Here is a 14,284-nt window from a genome sequence, read left to right as displayed (position 1 = left end):
CAGTTTGTGACCGTCTCGATCTCTCAGGACTGGAGCAATTAAGTAGGCAAGACATAAACGTTCAAATACTAATAAAAGAATTGATCATTTATTGACACAAAGTAATAAACTTCAATCTAAAATAGAATCTCTTCAATAGAATATATAAATAAAATCAGAGCATGTACATGAAGAATGACACAAGGTCTATAGTGGCAATCTGAATACATGTAGATGTGGATATGTAAACTAAAAAGGCAAAATTTGCCATCACATTGTGTGTTTAATATGTTGATTTTTGGAGAAAAAAAATTGCACTCCTGGACGGTTTGTTCCTCAATGGGAATAATAAAAGAGATCATCATACAAAGCGTCTGTATATGCATGTTACTCGGATACATTCAACCATTCATACAACTAACACCTACCTGACTACAATCTTAATACAGCAGCAGCAATAAGGCAACCTCATATCGTGACAACAGTAACAAAGTGCAGAATTGCCATAATCAGTTCAGTTTGGATTTCATAGTTCCCGAGGCATATTTGTGATAAGTGGGTATGAAAAAAGAGAATGAAGACTTGGTAGTTTTGGAGGAGATCAATGACGGAACCAAAGATAACTATGATGACTCCCTAACTTCCTTGCTTGACGCTCATGACAGCATATCAGAGTAGTAGACATACACAGATTACCTACTCCAATACTGTACTGTAATGTACTGTCCCTAGTCCAATACTGTACTGTAATGTACTGTCCCTAGTCCAATACTGTACTGTAATGTACTGTCCCTAGTCCAATACTGTACTGTAACGTACTGTCCCTAGTCCAATACTGTACTGTAATGTACTGTCCCTAGTCCAATACTGTACTGTAATGTACTGTCCCTGCTCCAATACTGTACTGTAATGTACTGTCACAACTAGCCAACAATTCTTGAACTACATGCTGTAGGAATCTAGAGTATGACACAAGCTTTACTGGTGTAAGGAGCACTCTCAGCAATGGAGTTGGCTCTCTGTATCCTCGGCCTTGTCTGACTTGGCGCTGGGGCAGTCTTTGGACGCACCCTCACCGCTCCAGGAACTTTCTCCTTCACAACAGACAACATCTCCCTGTCGACCAGACCAGATTGTCCAGGTTTACGACTCGCTTCCTTGAATGAATGTGCAACACTTGTATCATCATCCCTCACACTAGGTTTCCCCCCTTTACCATCACTTTCTGCTCCAGCAGGTCCAACACTGTCTTCTCTTTGTTGATAAGTTTCTTCATGTCCATTAGAAACGCTTGGCTCAACCACTACCTCACTTCCATTGGCTGAAGTCACATCTCCCTTATTAGAAACGCTTGGTTCAACCACTGCCTCACTTCCATTGGCTGAAGTCACATCTCCCTCATTCCCTCCTCTCCCCTTCTCTACCTCCCTCCCTCCTTCACCCAGCTTGTCACCTCTCTCAACTTTTTGATCAAACTTGCCTCCTTTTTGTTTCTTCTGTCGCTTTCCTTGTTTGTGATGTCTAGCCTTTGGGAATTTATTGGTAGTTTCCTTCTCATCTGCAAGGAAAACAACAAACATTAAGAAGCTAAATTATGGTGATAAAAAGCACATCACTGATGTGTATGTCAGAGAAAGAGCAGTAAACAACATCCAACAGTCCATTTTGGTTCATACAAGGAAAACGAAGCTTCAAACTTCTGAGTGGAGAACAGGTAAATACATGGAAACGTTTTACAAAGCCAACATTAACACAATCTGCTCTAATGAAAACCAAACTTACTAAATTTATTCAACTTCTCGAGGAGGACGTCTTCAGTGAGCTCCGTCTCTGATGCACTGCTTGGTGAAGCCTCGTTCTGAAGGACGGTCACTCTCGGGAGGTTCTGGTGCTGGTCACATAACCACAGGTACTTGCCATTTGGGAGGTAGCATCTGCAATGAGGAAAGAGATAGGTTTCACCAGGTTTGTGGGCTCACCTCTTACTCGTCACGGTCACTCGACCTGGAGATAAACCCTGATGCACAGTGGTAGTGCTGCTGCCTGTGTACCCTGATGTGGACTGACTGTAGCAGTTAGAGTTCAAATTCTGCTGTGGTCCCCAACATCAGTCACTTAGCATCAAGACCTTGAGACCTTCTCACTCATAAAGGTCAAATGCTGGTCGACAAGATATTGATTATCTATTGTCAATGGAATATTGAAGGGATCACTTACAGCTTGAGTCCACCATACGTCATCTCATAATCCTTGCGTATGATGTGTTCCCTGATTTCTTGGTAGATCGGTTTCAGATCAACATTCACACCGACATTCTAGAGGAAGACAATGAAATGAAAAGAAGTAATAAACGTCAAAGTCATTTCCAGTAGTGACACAACAATAACTAGAATAGAGGCCAATTTCCAGTAGTGTGACACAACAATAACTAGAATAGAGGCCAATTTCCAGTAGTGTGACACAACAATAACTAGAATGGAGGGCAATATTTGGCCAATCCTGTTATGCCTAAGTAGGCAAGTGCAGTAAATAGACTGTGACGACACGGTATCGTATAAGCTCCCCAAATGACAAACACATAAGAGCCTTAATGCCAGCATTACTGCTCACGCTGATTGAGCACACGCGTCCAAATTGTTACCCAGCAGCCAGGTTTCAAAAACTCACTTTACAACTTACAGTTTCAAGAGTATCAATCAACAGATCTCCGTCCAATGTTCCAAAACAATTGAGGTCGATGTTGCTGTGCTTGAGAAGCTTCAGCATGCGGCCAAAATATGGAGCACTTGTCTTCCAAAGTTGGCTGAGTTCACTGCCGACCATGTTGATGGGGAAACCATCATGACACACGTGCCAACCCTGAGGAGGGGAAAATCATCAATGAAATCGTTAATCAGAGACTGATACCTTTGTCATACATGTTATACAGTCATTAGTTCTTTGGCACAAGATGGCATGCTAGCACCTATGTCTGGCATCCCAAGGAAGGAGCACAAAATAGAGACTCTGCCCCAGCCAGAAATATCATTTTCCTTCACCACGAATTCAAAACACTTTGGCCCATAACGACTGACAACCTATTGGTTTTAAGCGACAACCAGCAAGATCAAACGTGACATTGGCTTCTTGAAGGTGAACCTAAGGCAGACGTCGTACCTCTTCATATTCACACAAGATCCTGAAGCAGAAGTCAGTGGCATCTTTGATCACCGCCTCCCCCTCCTGGCTGACATCTGCTATCTCCAGTTCCAATGCCTCGGCATCCTTCACGCTAGTCTTATCATCAGCCTTTGATGGCGCTACTGTATCCACTACAAAAAGCCTCGGATACTCATGACCATTCTCAGCATAGCCGGAGAATTGCCGCATAAATTTTCTCTGTGCTAACTCGTACAATTCCTGGAAAGAAACACACAGTGTGTTAGACTTTTCTCCACCTAACTACTCAACTATTTCATCGAGGGACACTACATCCGGCCAAGGTAAAACTCACTCTCTAAAATCAACTGAATTTTGAAGAAAGCATCAAGAAATGGCAAGAAAGACTTGATTAACAAGCAAGGGTGAAAGTCTGTAGCTTCTGAAGGCAATTCTTAATATGTTATGCAAAGAATCCCAATCTAAAAGTGAAAGCTGCTTTACACCCTCGTAGAAGGGATCTTGGCCAGCTAGACGTCAACAGAAGCTTCTCGACTCACCCTGAATCCGTGTGGCTGACCAGGATTACTAATAATCTCCTCTGGTTGATCAACAAGGCTTAACTTCTCGCGGACATCTCGTAGCAGCTGGTCATAACACTCGCTGTTATTGATTTGGAAGTTACTCTTATCATGGCCGAGAGAAAGAAGGCCGATCTGTAAACAATGAAGAGGCCAATACCATCAGGTCAACGTCATATGCTATTGAATGAACCTGGGGCTTGACAATCATACGAAGGCATGCGTTGACAAGGACTAGAGCCCATCACCTCACAGAGGTACCAGGGGCTGAGGAACATTGGCCTCGGTGTAACATCAGTTACCGGACGTACTCATGGAGGTATTACCACTGAAAGTGTCTCCTACATGAATGGGGTAAAACTAAGATGTGGAGGATGATCAAACATACACGTGCGTTTCTATCTCTTACCTCAGTCGACTCCCAAGCGTAACCTGTGCCAACCACAGCAAGGACAATAGGCATTTTCAAGGTCACAGCAGCAAACCTGAACTCCATCTGACAGTTACTTGACAACGCGTACTCATTTGAAATGCAGGCGACCATGACCTTACATTGCTTCAGACCCTGGGCTATCTCTTCAAACAGGCCGTCCTGAAGAACACACAAGAAAGACCACTGAAATACTCATCCAAAGCTTCGGAGCCTCTCCTCCGATGAGTTCATTTCGGTTTCTGAGTTTCTTGGAGATTCCGAGTCAACGTCATTTTATCATTGAGGAAACCAACTGGTTTAGTTCTGACCTCTTCATCACGTGGGTTGACTCTGTCTGGTGAACACTTGCCACCAGTATAGAGGAGGTCTAAACGTCACTCACCACTCCTGTTTTCTCGATATCGATCCAGCAAGTCACACCGTTTTTCTCAAGGAACTCTTTGATTTCTCTTGGGTCACCAAAACCCATTGCATTCTCCTTTCTAGTGACGTGGCCTGCTTGGATTGCCGCGATGCTGTTCAACCACGAGTAGCTGATGAACACGTCACAACGATGCTGGACCTGCAATTACACAGAAAAGTTTCATTTCAGAATAGACATCATTATTTGAAGTTCAGTTCAGTTCAGTTGTGACATGTCAAGCATGAGATCTATCTCTGAACCTACCCTGTCACTCCTGACGATTGATCTGATCTGTTTCTCGAGCGCCACCAACTTGGCATTATACAGCCAGGACTTCTGCATGTTGATGTAGACCTTGTGGGTGATCTTGATGCCGATGTCCGATTCACGCCATTGATGACCTTGGCCAAGGGTCACCAGGAGGACAGGCTTCTTCAAGATGTCGTAGACGAATCGGAAAATCTTGCCACAGAAGTCATCTCTGGTGAAGTTGGACGAGATGAACAGAATTATGCACTGAAATAGAAAATAAGACATAACTTTTCACATCTTTTTGACATTAGATGTGTGATACATCTACATATCATGAAATTACAGGTGATACAGTTTCTGTTAATCGATCAGTTTTAATAAGCAATTACCTTACAGTCTCCGATGTTTTTCAAGACATCATTCAGAGGTAGTGACTGCAAGTCTTCATTGTGCCAACTGGAAATGAAACCAAAACAGAGAAATGATGCAGAAAGAGGAGTTGAACCTTTTCTTGTCTCGAGGCACAGTAACCTTGAGGAACAACTTGGGCAGGCATAGTCCCACCACCTCATACCAAGTCTCTTGCTGCTCAGGAGAACAAGGGGAGGGGGATAGAGAGTCCAGGACTCTTCTTGTGACAGTTCAGTCAACTCCTGCTACTGTCGAGAAAAGCAGGCCACTCCTTCAGAATTTTGCCCATGTCTTAGCTGCATGTTTCCTATTTGGGGGACAAGCCTACTCCAAGACAGTGTTATCCCAGACAGAAAGTCTTGACGTCTCACCACTTATAACCATTCTCCATAGTCTGGAGGTCCTTGACGAGGCGTATTGGGTGAATGGCTTCCGAGCCCTCTTGTGGCACATCAGCCTGGCAGTAAATAAAGCCACAGTCGTATGAGAAGCTGTCATGCATCCTGTCCAGATCCTTCATCGTCATGTGGAACTGCAGGTTAAAGTCATCGGACATCTCAGGAGGCATGCAACCTGGAAAACATAGAGATACATGTACTCTTGGCATCGCCATTGCCAGTGATTTACAGTATCAAAATAAACCAAGTTGACACTTCAGGTGAATGGGTGGCCTCAACTGACCTTGTACCAACCACCCTTATACATCATACTCACGCCAGTTGTACCAAGGTCAGAGACTTACATCACTCAGAGAATGTCACTCTAACAAGTGAAGAGAACAACTTGAAAATGCATTGGATTGTCATGAAATCAACAGGAGAACTGCTAGATAATCTCTGGCTAACATTGAGGGACTGTCTTTACCTTGTACATCTGATATCGGCAATGAGTGGAATGATGAATGGCACTGGATGAATGGAGCCTTCAGCATGATGGCACGACGCAGGATCGTCGATGAGAACATCGTGGCATTCTCACATGCATTCTGAAAAAGGGAAGTTCCCCAAACTTGAGCTTGAATACAAATGCAGTTGTCCACTATCCAGCTCATGTCCATGAGAAACCTTATCTAAAGTAGTTCCATCTGGTAACACATCTATCTAGTACACAGTGAGTAAGATTTCAAAGTGAGATGACTTTCAATTTGTCCACATACAAACTACACTATGACATTGTGGCATAGGTATCATGGCCTCAGCCACAATAGCTCAACATTTCCATCTGAGTCGCTACCTTCATACAGTCCAAGCAGGGAATCAAGTACTCATAGCTGACGCCCTTGAAGAACTCAAAGATGACACTCTCAAACACTTCATGCACCAAGAAGATGATATTCTCAGGCCGCACACCTTGGGCTTTCACCAACACCTCGGATCCACTGAAACAAGAATCACGTATACTCACAAGTTTACACTCTATGCATGAAATGTGCAAATGCAGGGAAGCCAGATCATAGAACTGAAAAGATGTCTACATCAGGAGGCACAACTCCATGAATCACCACAGCCTAAACAGTACTGGTGAATGTAAGACTACAAGTGTACAAACTGTGCAAACACATGAGCCGGTGAGCAGATGTTATAGTTTACCAGTGCAAGACGTACCCTCTCATGATCATGAGGCCAATGTGATCATTCTTCCTCAGCAGTGAGCCACGCTTCCACATGGACGAGCTGTCAGAGATCTGGTAGAGTCGCACCTGCACTCGGTTGAAGAGGCCGGCTGGCAGGATGTCAAATCTATAGAGAATCTTAGCCTGGCGGGTGCCATCACCGGGCTGCATCTCGGGCCATGCGAACTGGAAACAGACACGGTATTCATGAACCTCATGTTGGCTGAGAGGAAAAAGCCAGACATGTGTTAGCTGCATGAAGAGAAATATCAGTGTTTGTTTGTTTACATCAATCATCAAGTTCAGGCTCATTTGGCAAACAGCACCTACCTCTGGTTGACCTTGAGGCAGCAAACACGGCACAATATTGACCTTCTGGTCAGGAAGAGGGAACGTCAGGTCAAAAGCTTCAGTCAGGCTTAATAACCAGTCGTGGAGGTCAGCAGGGTAATCTGACCAGATCTTGGAGATGTCTTCATAACGCAGACGACCCTCCTTTAAAGGCACAAGAAGTTTTGATACTAAAAAGCTGACATGTGACAAATGTGAGAGAACTGTGGGAGATTATGATGGCTCAGCCACTACATATGAGTACCTTATGTCAAGGGAAGTCTTAATACTACCAAGGCCTTATTACTAGAAACTCGATTTAGCATCACCAACCTTTATACAAGAGTTATGCACCGACACCACACAAGCCATTACATCTACGATCCACTGTGGGTTGATCACAACTTTATTCTTCAACGACTGGTTATCAAAATGCTGCAGGCTGCCGAGGTCATGGAGAAACTTCACAGCTTGTTTCGTCTGAAAAAGAAAGTGACCTAATATTTCAATCCAAATACAAAGACAAAAGTTACATCAATCCATCAAAACAGACTCTAAAGCACGTAGTGTCTCAGTGAAGTATGAGTGATACAAAGACAGTTTGTTTATCAGTTTCATCACCTCAAGGACTCTGTATCACTCCCTGACCACTTCAGAGCTTTGCTTTCCTACCAAAAGAGGACAAACGCTTACTCACCTCTGATTCATCTAGGTCGTATTTGCCAGCAAGGTCTCTGATCTCCTCCCAACTCAAAAGGTTGCATTTGTTGTCACGGTCCCTGAAAGAGAGAGGTCAAGGTCACAATGCAGTTGGAATGGTCAGACAGTGCCTTCCAGGGTGCCCCTGCTAAACGGCTTTGCCCAAAGACCAATTATTGAATAAACGCACCTTGCGATTGCTCTTTCCATCTTGATCCACACCTCTGGCACACGCTCTCCAATGTATGGCTGTTTGAGGGTAACATGAAACAGGTCATCCAATAGCTGCCGGATTCCCACTCCTGTCAGTGAGCTTATACTGTAGAAACCCGCAATCGATGGATAGTTCCTCTTGAGATCATCTCTGGGCAAGTCAGACTTGGAGACCTGGTCGGCATGTGTCCCCACGACAAACACTGGAGCATAAGGAGCGTGGCATTGGATTGAACTCAACCAGAACTCCAACCCTGCGTGTTCAAAGCCAAGGCGTGAGTTCCATGTGAGGAAATAGATGGCTCTGCTGGTCAGGAAGAACTGGTGAGTGTTGTAGTAGACAGTCTGTCCTGCAAAGTCCCACACGCTATACGTCAAGGCCTGGTTCTCACGGTTGATCACCCATGACTTGATGTCTATGCCGTCTGTAATACCTTCAGAGCCAATAGGGGGTGACTTCAGGTCACCGCTCATCAGGGAGCGCATTAAGCTGGAATATAACAAGAAAGCTACAGAATTTGATTGAGCAGAGCTGACAACTAATGCTTATGGAGAATATTCAATCGATCATAACCACTGGAATCAATGCTGAGATCACCACTGGAATCAATGCTGAGATCACCACTGGAATCAATGCTGAGATCACCACTAATACACAGAACAAACTGACCATCTTGGTCTTTTGTTGACAATATTGTCAGAATGGAAGTTGCTTCACCAGTAGCCTAAGAGTCTCCTCTCTCAAACGGTTGATGTACGCCAAGAGTGAGATCACCATATTCTGTCTAAGATCCTTGAACAGGCTGCCTACCTTGTCTTCCCTGCTCCACCAAGGCCAACAAACATGAGCTTCGTGCGATAACAGGCCTGTGAGCCAGCTGCTAGTTTCTTCATGTAGTAGAGAGTGTAGGCCATGCCCTGCTTGAGGACTTCAGGTGGAGGTGTCTGTAGCTTGCGGCACTGGCCCATGGCGAGGACTAGGGAGAGATTGAAACATATCATTTGACACCCAAATACATACTGGTATTCGGTGAGGATTTTCTGTCGAATCCATCCCAGAACCACCTGTAAGGAGCCTTTCATCCCAGAACCACCTGTAAGGAGCCTTTCATCCCAGAACCACCTGTAAGGAGCCTTTCATCCCAGAACCACCTGTAAGGAGCCTTTCGGAGCTCTGTACCTGTATGCACTACTGGCTTGGCAGACACATTTGTCACAACATAATAACGCTCCCTTTGTCTAGTTCACATCATACTAAACATAATCTAAGCTCAAAGAGTATGTTACCTTGTAAAGGCAGTTTGCCAACCTCTGCACTGACTGTCTGCAGCATTCTGCAGTGATCCAAAATAATCTTTCTGAGATGGCGTAGTTTATTGAAGTCATCAGGCAGGAAGCGTATTCCTTGGAAACTCAGGACGAGTGACGTCAGACGTCTGCATGAGAAGATCTGGGGTGGAACACAGCCGTATGGGTCGGCTGCTGACTCTGGCAAGGAAAGGGATATGAATCAGATCCAATCTTAAACTGAGAGAGCAACACATTTTCTGAGGAGGTTTTGAAAGGGAGACTGAAGGCAGGAACATCAAACTGGTCACCTACCTACCTGGCTCCTGCCCATAAGCTGAGGTCATCACTGAGTTGAAATCAAAGAACCCTGCTTCCTTGAAAAAATATTTGGGCTTGAAAATTGTTTTTTCTGTAGCATGACAAATTTGCCGCAATCAATTTCTTAACAGAAATAATGGCAGCATTCACCTTTCACGGCAATTAGGCCCTTTGGTCGGGTTAGAGGGGTGAATTCGGTCATTGGGACCGCCAAATCCAGCAGTCATGGCCTGGGTACCGGGATGGTCGTGTTACAGGGGGCCTTGTAATGGTAATTAGAGAGGAAACCATTCGGGACCGGCGATTCTTGGTCATCATAGCGGGGTGGTCACGTTACTGGGGTGTTCAGCGACAGGGGTTTTACTGTACTAACTATCTGCAGTTCCAAGCCTTGGCACTTTCCAAAACAGGTGATTATTGAGCTGATTCACTCCTCTGTGGGTTAGCACATCTGACGAGTCTTTCTGGCAACTGTTGAACATTTCTATCTTCTCCTGGTGAAAAAAGAAGGAGAGGTTGGCAATTCAACGCGGACAGAAAGAAAACACGACCAACATTGAGCAGAGGAACTGGCCAAAGTATTTGAGAATGGACATGACATCAGCATACTGGCACCACCCATGATTGATGTCATCTCTGGGGTAACTGACTTCCTCTCAGCCCCAGTCAGGTTGAGCGTTGACCCTAGACTTGGTCTTGGTGAGGACATCTCCTGTTTTAACACCTACCTCAAAAGTAAAGGTCGACATGCTGTGAGCGCCATTGAGTTTCTGCGTGCACCAATTGAGAAAGTGTCTCTTGGAAACCATCACACCCTTCTTGAAGGCGTAAAACAAGTAGGGAATGCCACTGAACGTCAAACTCTCCAGGTTCTGAAAAGAAGGAAGCGGGTAGAGAAGAGGGACTAGACATTCTTTACTGCCAGATGTCAAGATGCCAACATCTGCTAGGTGTCAAGATGCCAACATCTGCAAGATGTCAAGGTGTCAAGATGCCAACATCTGCCAGATGTCAAGATGCCAACATCTGCCAGATGTCAAGATGCCAACATCTGCCAGATGTCAAGATGCCAACATCTGCTAGATGTCAAGATGCCAACATCTGCAAGATGTCAAGATGCCAACATCTGCTAGGTGTCAAGATGCCAACATCTGCTAGGTGTCAAGATGCCAACATCTGCTAGATGTCAAGATGCCAACATCTGCTAGGTGTCAAGATGCCAACATCTGCTAGATGTCAAGATGCCAACATCTGCTAGGTGTCAAGATGCCAACATCTGCAAGATGTCAAGATGCCAACATCTGCTAGGTGTCAAGATGCCAACATCTGCCAGATGTCAAGATGCCAACATCTGCCAGATGTCAAGATGCCAACATCTGCCAGATGTCAAGATGCCAACATCTGCTAGATGTCAAGATGCCAACATCTGCAAGATGTCAAGATGCCAACATCTGCTAGGTGTCAAGATGCCAACATCTGCTAGGTGTCAAGATGCCAACATCTGCTAGATGTCAAGATGCCAACATCTGCTAGGTGTCAAGATGCCAACATCTGCTAGATGTCAAGATGCCAACATCTGCTAGGTGTCAAGATGCCAACATCTGCTAGATGTCAAGATGCCAACATCTGCCAGATGTCAAGATGCCAACATCTGCTAGATGTCAAGATGCCAATATCCGTTGGAGGTTTAACTTCTGTTCTATGCATGTCACATCTACTATTTCTCTGTCCAAAAAGGCCTCTACAACTTTCACACATTCAAACTAGTCCCCAGGATTCTCACTCACCTTTAGATTTCTGAAGCTCTCTGGAAGCTGAGCCATTCTGTTCTTACTGATGTCCAGGTTCTGTAGAGAGGTCAACTCACCGATGTCATCAGGGAGTTCTGTGATCAGGGTGTTACATATGGAGAGCTGATTCAGCTTGGAGAAGCTGCTCAGGGAGACAGGGAGTTGTTTCAATGGGTTATCACTTAGATTCAGTACCTACAGAGATTAAACAGTTCAACTGGTTATTATCATGAAGATTTACACAATGCTTCTTTAACCAGAGTATGGAACCGAAGGCTCTAAACTTGAACGGTGTTAGAGAGAAGGAGATTCGTCGAACAGAGACCGTTATATCAACGCATGTGACAGGCCTACAGGGACCTATCAACAAGCTAAGCTTTAGGTTAAATAGTTAATGCTTTATGCAAGACGGAAGAAAAGTTAAATAGATTTCACATCTCCCCCTGGACTCGCTCACCTCCAGAGTATGTTTCAGTTTTTCAAAGCCATGATGAAGGTGTTCAAGTTCATTGCTGTCTGCTTCAAATGTCTTGAGGGATTCACACGTCTCGATGCCATGAACAGACGTCAATCCACACTTGGAGAGCTGCACCCGGATCAAGTTAGGGAACTTCTGCATGCACTCTAACACTACACTCGGGATTGAATCAGTGGGGAATTCTTCAATCTTTAATTCCCTGATGCATGAAGAATTCAATCCTAATTTAGTCAAATCCACGGCAAGTTTTGGCATGGCGCCTGGGTCTTCTGGATCTTTGTTGACTCTGAATGCCCTGAGTAGATAGTGGTGAGTGTCACAGAAACCAAACACGTTGTTGGGGTTGAGCTCATCTTTCATGACCATAGTCACCTTTCTGATGATATCTGCAAACTCCTGCAAATACATGTACCGGTATGCTACAATGGTTAAATAGTAATAGAATTGACAAGATGCCAAACTTGAACAAACTTGGGAAATTTGCCTTGAACATGATGTACAAGAGCTCTCAGGACGTGATAATCTTCTGGGCACTCCTGAATCAAGGGCACTCCTGAATCAAGGGCACTCCTGAATCAAGTTCAAGGTTTTGGATGATGTGAAAGCTGTGTTTCAATTGACATGTTTCTTCTCGATTTTAATAAATACAAATGATGATGGAGAAATAATAAATGTATAACTAACCATTCCATTGAAGTACGGAGGATAGAAGTTCTTAAGCGGGCTGGACAATGCACAGAATAATACAAGAGTGTGCTGGTACCACCGGGTGAGCTTGGACAGACCCTCCGAGATGTGATCATGGCTGAGGTCTTGAGAGATGTCAGGCAGTAAGTGTGTCCAACTGGAAACAATCGGCTGGAAAGAAATGGTTATCTGGTTGAAAACCTATCTGAAACTATTGATTGAGTCTGTCATTCCTTGGCCGTTGTGCAGTAGATATGAGCACAAGTTCTAAGCATGACATCACAGTCCAACAACCTACAGCAAGAGAACCAAATTCTCAATCAATATTTAGAACACCTTTCGGGAACGCCATTCAAACAACTTACATGTATCTGAAACTAACTCAATCAAATTGAAAATGGTTCCCAGTGCAAGCATATGAGCATTAACTTGTGAATCAGGGGCCATGTATAGCATGATAGTTGGTGAAATGAAGCCAAACTCACCGGCTGTGTGGTCAACTGTGCGTAACTCTGGAGGAGGAAGTAGACAGAGTTGATAAGAAACTTCCACAACTTTGACTTCTCATCGAGCGAGAACAGTTGTAACTGGTCAGAAACGAGCGGTGCCACCTTGCCATCCTGGAGATGACCTATCCTCATCGTGCTGTGTGCTACAACCAACAGAGAGAAGATATGTAAACAGGTCTTGAGACAAGCAGGAATGGGGAGGCACAGGCCAACAAGTAGCCCCCATTAGAACGGCCAGCACACTCACCTAACATCTCACCCTTACACATGAACCCGATCCCTTGGTTTGCCCAGTCCTGGGTGAGCTGTCTCCCTGTGTGGTAAAGGTGATGTTCCTTTATGTTCACAGGCAGAACAACGAAACCTAACGGCTGTCTCTTTAGCACTGCAGGTTTGCCCGAGATCTTGAAACTCTGGTAGAGCATGGATGGGCTGTAGACACTTGTCACACATGACTTGGCTCTTATACTATGGAGCTGAAGTGGTTTGTAGTTGGGCTGCAGAGATAACAACTTGATTGTTTACAAAGATGTACAACGTGTGTATGAATGGTGAATCTCTTTTGTGAAAGGTAAAAGGTAAGGTAGTACAAATCTAGCCTATTTGGGCTAATAATGTGTGCTGCCAGCTGTTTTGACCTGAGGTGTCCACTTCAGGCTGTCTTGGGGATTTTATGTAAAAGCACAGGTGTGGTTCTTCTGATCTTGTAAAGAGGCACTTACCATGTTAGTGAAGGCGGGGAAGAGGCCCATTGGAGCTGGTGTTACGAAGTACTGTTTCAGAAAACTAAAGATCATGTCTTCAGACGTGACTTGACCTGCAAGATAACACAAGGATCATCAATAAACTGTAAACATCAAGTCAACATGTAAATGTTTCAAATCACCAACAGACAAGAGACTTTCATCAGAACATGAAGGCCAGACTCCACCACCAGCTCACCTTGACTCAAGACTACATCAGCTCGGACAGCCAGTGTAACATTGTGCATTAGGAATGAAGGCCTCACCTTGACTCAAGACTACATCAGCTCGGACAGCCAGTGTAACATTGTGCATTAGGAATGAAGGCCTCACCTTGACTCAAGACTACATCAGATCGGACAGCCAGTGTAACATTGTGCATTAGGAATGAAGGCCTCACCTTGACTCAAGACTACAT

The 14,284-nt window shown here is 44.6% G+C and overlaps 2 protein-coding genes across 2 annotated transcripts in view; both read right to left on the bottom strand.

Annotated features, from left to right (window-relative positions):
- Positions 1-101: 101 nt before the first annotated feature.
- Positions 102-11,646, bottom strand: LOC135486696 (uncharacterized). The gene is made up of 23 exons (XM_064769738.1): positions 11,447-11,646; positions 10,388-10,531; positions 10,033-10,153; positions 9,339-9,539; positions 8,863-9,028; positions 8,029-8,541; positions 7,837-7,918; positions 7,473-7,619; positions 7,140-7,304; positions 6,802-6,995; positions 6,431-6,575; positions 6,062-6,182; positions 5,569-5,770; positions 5,176-5,242; positions 4,799-5,050; positions 4,514-4,693; positions 4,108-4,290; positions 3,678-3,833; positions 3,136-3,378; positions 2,659-2,838; positions 2,197-2,294; positions 1,762-1,913; positions 102-1,537 (listed from the first exon to the last, which is right to left on the bottom strand). The coding sequence occupies exons 1-23, from the start codon at positions 11,480-11,482 to the stop codon at positions 939-941; spliced, it is 4,347 nt and encodes a 1,448-aa protein (XP_064625808.1). The 5' UTR covers positions 11,483-11,646; the 3' UTR covers positions 102-938.
- The window catches only part of LOC135485964 (uncharacterized), a 19,984-nt gene continuing 17,258 nt past the window's right edge, over positions 11,559-14,284 (bottom strand). Inside the window, exons 20-25 of the mRNA XM_064768397.1 lie at positions 13,846-13,940; positions 13,371-13,620; positions 13,100-13,266; positions 12,612-12,785; positions 11,907-12,323; positions 11,559-11,591 (exon numbers count right to left, since the gene is read on the bottom strand). Coding sequence (XP_064624467.1) covers positions 11,559-11,591; positions 11,907-12,323; positions 12,612-12,785; positions 13,100-13,266; positions 13,371-13,620; positions 13,846-13,940 — 1,136 coding nt within the window. The remainder of the gene's footprint in view (positions 11,592-11,906; positions 12,324-12,611; positions 12,786-13,099; positions 13,267-13,370; positions 13,621-13,845; positions 13,941-14,284) is intronic.

This window comes from Lineus longissimus, chromosome 4 (genome assembly GCF_910592395.1).
Source record: "Lineus longissimus chromosome 4, tnLinLong1.2, whole genome shotgun sequence".
Classification (NCBI taxonomy): Eukaryota; Metazoa; Nemertea; class Pilidiophora; order Heteronemertea; family Lineidae; genus Lineus; species Lineus longissimus.
This window is presented reverse-complemented; position numbering and strand designations above follow the sequence as displayed.